The sequence below is a fragment of the Frankliniella occidentalis genome, unplaced genomic scaffold (assembly GCF_000697945.3).
Source record: "Frankliniella occidentalis isolate FOCC.00 unplaced genomic scaffold, Focc_3.1 Scaffold251, whole genome shotgun sequence".
NCBI lineage: Eukaryota > Metazoa > Arthropoda > Insecta > Thysanoptera > Thripidae > Frankliniella > Frankliniella occidentalis.
The window spans coordinates 414,453-418,343 of NW_026267377.1; the positions used below are offsets into that span (position 1 = coordinate 414,453).

Below are 3,891 nucleotides of genomic sequence, written 5' to 3' on the forward strand. Positions count from 1 at the left end.
CATGGTACATACTGACTGGGTCGTCAGTAAACCCGCAGAAAGCTCGAAAATCGTTATAGAACCATTAATTTTTAGTGAAAAAAGCATAAAAATTGAGGTCTGGGACACACTTAGAAGGTGTCTGGTGGCTCGGCCGAGCTGCAAAGGTTGTCTTTAGTGCCAGAGGTGACCGCCCGACCATGCAAAAGCCACCCCGACGGTTCAAGATGTTATCAGGGGCTTAAAAGTCTCAAAAAGGACAAAAACTCCGCTTTTTCGCATAAAACGTCCGGTAGGGAGTTGAAGTCGTTGTCCAATCGCAAAAACGAGGTCATTTCTGGAATCAGCACAAAAAAACGAAACTTTTTGGTGGTATCCAAAAGTCGAAATCGAAAGTGCTGCCAGATCGACGCCCCCTACTACTCACTCGTAGGTACTGGCAGTGGTGCTCTGCTGACAGCTCCGTAGTCTGGAACAGGCGAGAACAGTCGTTCATTAGGCCCAAAAAGCGTTTTCGGTCAACATTGACCGCGGTTCATTAAAGTTAAGTAATAGTCGAGCTTGGGGCGCCTGTGAGGGAGGCAACCCACCGACAGCTGTGCTGAGCTGGCCTCTGTTTGCCTAATCTCCAGGCGCTTACCGCTCGCTTCAAGCCGCCCGGCGCCACTCACCTGGCAGCACGCTGACGGGGCCGCCTAGACTTCTTCTCTCGGGCAGATCGTCGTCTTCGAACCCAACGTCGTCCGCAAACGCATTATTGTAGGCTGTTTCGACAGAAAACAGAGAACACTGTCAAAAATAATTTAGTGGTCTCAAATAGAACAAGAGCTACCATTTTCCTTAATGTTGAGATTAGATGAAACACAACTTATCTGAACTGTTTGGACGGTGATACTGTTACGGAACATCTGACCAAAGACTCGCCGTCAAACCAAAACACTCTAAAGATACTAAATATTATTACATTCAGCAGTTATAGTGGATGTATGCACCACCGACCACCCTCAAGAGACATGCTACCTACCTAGAAAAGTCATTTAGTGTCAGAAAATATTCCTCAAGTGCGAGTGGTTCGAATGACTCGTTTTACTGGCAAATATGCATTTGCGCTTTTGTCACGCCATGTAGTTGAGGAGCTGCTTATCAGGGGACTAAGTTTGTTTGCAGCTGGGTCGAGCTGGGCCACTTGTCCGACCCAAGAAGAATAGCCAACTTACTGGACATCTTCTGGATTCTGTGAACTGCACCCTGTAAGTCCATGACTCATCCATACGGGTCTGCCACTCCAATGATCCGTGCAAACTTATTTCGAAACTAATTTGTTTGTAAAGGATTTAACAGTGTGCTGCTAGTACTATAGGTAGGTACCCCAGAGTTACAGTGTATGCACCGGATGTTTCTTTCACGCGCCGGTGTATGCGGATTTGCCTATTTCCATTGTGCCATTGAGTTGTCAGTTCTGTGTGCGAGGAGCAAACTTCCCTCTAATAGTACCGTTTCGTCGTCGTATCATATCGCCGGTCACGTTATCTTTGGACGAGGTATTTCACCTTGTATGATCCGTTTACTATCTGCTCTACGCCGAAGACGAAGGACAGCACACTGTATGCAATCGTCATAGATCAAAGGGGCGTAACTGTCAGAAACCCCTGGACACCTGGGGAAAACCGAAACGCGGGTGTTTTCAGAACACGGTTTGAATGCGCCTAGTGCTTATAGTATCCTACATGCATTTCACTATTCGAACAGGTGTCTCGTGTCTTGCAATGCGGGGAAGTGTCACGTAGATGAAAACTATGAAGAAATCAATGTGAACAGCTCCACTACGGGGTATTCTCAAGAAATCTCGCTATCTTTTGGATATCGTTGGATAATGGAAAAGTACCTGACCTTGACAATAATAACTGTTTGTTCAATGCTTTCTTTTATTGGGGAGGGAGACATTAAAGCATTAAAATATTGCAATCCTTCGTCAATACGTCATATACGCCGACTGCTGACTGCTGGAAAATATTTGATGATGACAAGTGATGGGGATGGTGGCGCCGTGTTCTGTTCAGTTTCTCATACCTCCTGGGTAGGACTGCGAGAGCTGGTCGCGCTGGTCGCGCTGGTCGCGCAACGGGTCTCTCAGCGGTTGGTCGCGGACGGGCGACCCCCCGGGGAGCGGCACGTCGTCAAACAGCACGTGGTCATTGGCGGCGTCCTGGCGGAACTCGTACTGCTGCGAGCGGTCGGCCATGCCGCCGGCCGGCTGGAGGTCGCCTCCCCTGAGGATTCCCAGTTCCAGGTCGTGGCTGTCGACGCGAATCATGGGGTCATGATGCGGAAACGCGAGCAGGCCGGGCGCGGCGCGGACATGCGCGGGAACTCGTCTCGGGCCGATGACTGGGCGGCCCCGGCCCCGGCGGCGCGGACACCGTCGTTATCAGGTGGGTGATAAGGCTCGGCTCTGCACAGCCACACCTTGTCCCCCTCCCGTCCTCTCCCCTGACCTGTACCGCACCGCCCTGGCGGACGAGTGGTGCGATGCAGGTGCGACAAAGATAGGCGCTCGCGAGAGGGAGAGGTGAAAGCCGCTGTCTCTGTCTCTCTCTGTCAAACAGCCAGTCAGTCAGTCAGACAGTGAATCAGTCAGTGATTCAGTCATTGAATCAGTCATTGAATCAGTCATTGAATCAGTCAGTCAGTCAGTCAGTCAGTCAGCCAGCCAGCCATTCAGTCAGTCAGTCAGTCAGTCAGTCAGTCAGTCAGTCAGTCAGTCAGTCAGTCACTCACTCACTCACTCACTCAGTCGGTCGGTCGGTACCTCTGTATCTCTTCTTCACCTCTGCCGCCCTTCCGCCCTCACCAGGTCGTACTGCGCAACGCCTCTGCGTCCCAATTCTCTCATCCTGTTTCCCGATCCCAGGAAAGCGGGAAACGGGAGAAAAAGTCTCACGCCGAGGTTCACGTTTCACGGACTGTTCAACACTCACTCGCCGCTCGCGCCGAGCTCCGCCGGGCCACGGGACGCATGGAGGGACCGCTTTGTGCCCCGAGCTCTCCAAATTGCGCGGAGAGCACGTGTCTTTTCTGTGGAAACGGCACGCCCCACGGCCCACTATAAATTCCCTCTCCCCTTAAAATCTCAAAGCAGCTCTCAAATGAATTCTTGCTGCTCTCTCTCCCTCGCCTTGCCGGCTTCACGTTCCCGTCCTCCCCCGAGCGGCGACGCAGTGACTATTCCTCCTCATGCCGTCCTCGAGCCGCCCCCATCTCTATCCCGACATGACGTCCCCGGAGACCCGCCCCGGACCCGCCCCGGACCCTCTCGGTTAAGCCGGGGCCTACCCTGCCTGTTGGCGGGCGCTGCTGGCGGGCGGGGGGGCTCACGCCGCTCACGCCTGCACGGCGGGCGCGGCGGAGGCCGAGGCGGCGGCCATGATCCTCGTCACCGCCATCATCACCCACGTCAACAGCGCCCGTAATCACCCTCGCCATCTCACGAGTGATGCCCCTCGCCCCCTGCTCCGCTCTCCAGCCGCCATTCACTTCTGTTTGCCGTCACTTTCTTGTGTTTGCTTCCCTTGTATCCCCTTTCCTTTCACTTTTCCTCGCCCCCTCTCTGTCCGGGCCGGGGGAAGAAGGCGAAGGATGATCCGCCGTCAATGCCTCGCCAAGAAACCGAAATACGGTCGCTCAGCCGAGACAGACAGCCAGGGTGAGTGAGAAGCAGCGCATCTCTCTCCCTCTCCATAGGCGTCCGTCTCCCCCACACACAACTGCAGGGAGGGGAGGACAGGGGTGGTCGCCACGGCCGGCCGTATTAGGCTGTGAGCATGGCTGAGAGCCTGTGCCGGATGGACGCGAACGGACCAAAATCGACTCGTTTACTCTTTTACGGTTTCGACGCCCGGCTAGCCCCCCCCC

At 54.1% G+C, this 3,891-nt stretch overlaps 1 protein-coding gene across 1 annotated transcript; it reads right to left on the reverse strand.

Moving 5' to 3' along the window:
- Positions 1 to 197: 197 nt before the first annotated feature.
- LOC113218451 (uncharacterized) lies at positions 198 to 2,388 on the reverse strand. The gene is made up of 4 exons (XM_052273163.1): positions 2,050 to 2,388; positions 651 to 743; positions 407 to 448; positions 198 to 316 (listed from the first exon to the last, which is right to left on the reverse strand). The coding sequence occupies exons 1-4, from the start codon at positions 2,291 to 2,293 to the stop codon at positions 213 to 215; spliced, it is 483 nt and encodes a 160-aa protein (XP_052129123.1). The 5' UTR covers positions 2,294 to 2,388; the 3' UTR covers positions 198 to 212.
- Between the last annotated feature and the right edge of the window lie 1,503 nt (positions 2,389 to 3,891).

Coding starts and splice junctions, on each gene's coding strand:
- LOC113218451 (XM_052273163.1), bottom strand. CDS start 2,293: ATGATTCGCGTCGACAGCCACGACCTGGAACTGGGAATCCTCAGGGGA. Junction 744..2,049: donor CTCGCAGTCCTACCCAGGAG/GTATGAGAAACT, acceptor CTGTCGAAACAG/CCTACAATAATGCGTTTGCG. Junction 317..406: donor ACCACTGCCAGTACCTACGA/GTGAGTAGTAGG, acceptor TGCTGATTCCAG/AAATGACCTCGTTTTTGCGA.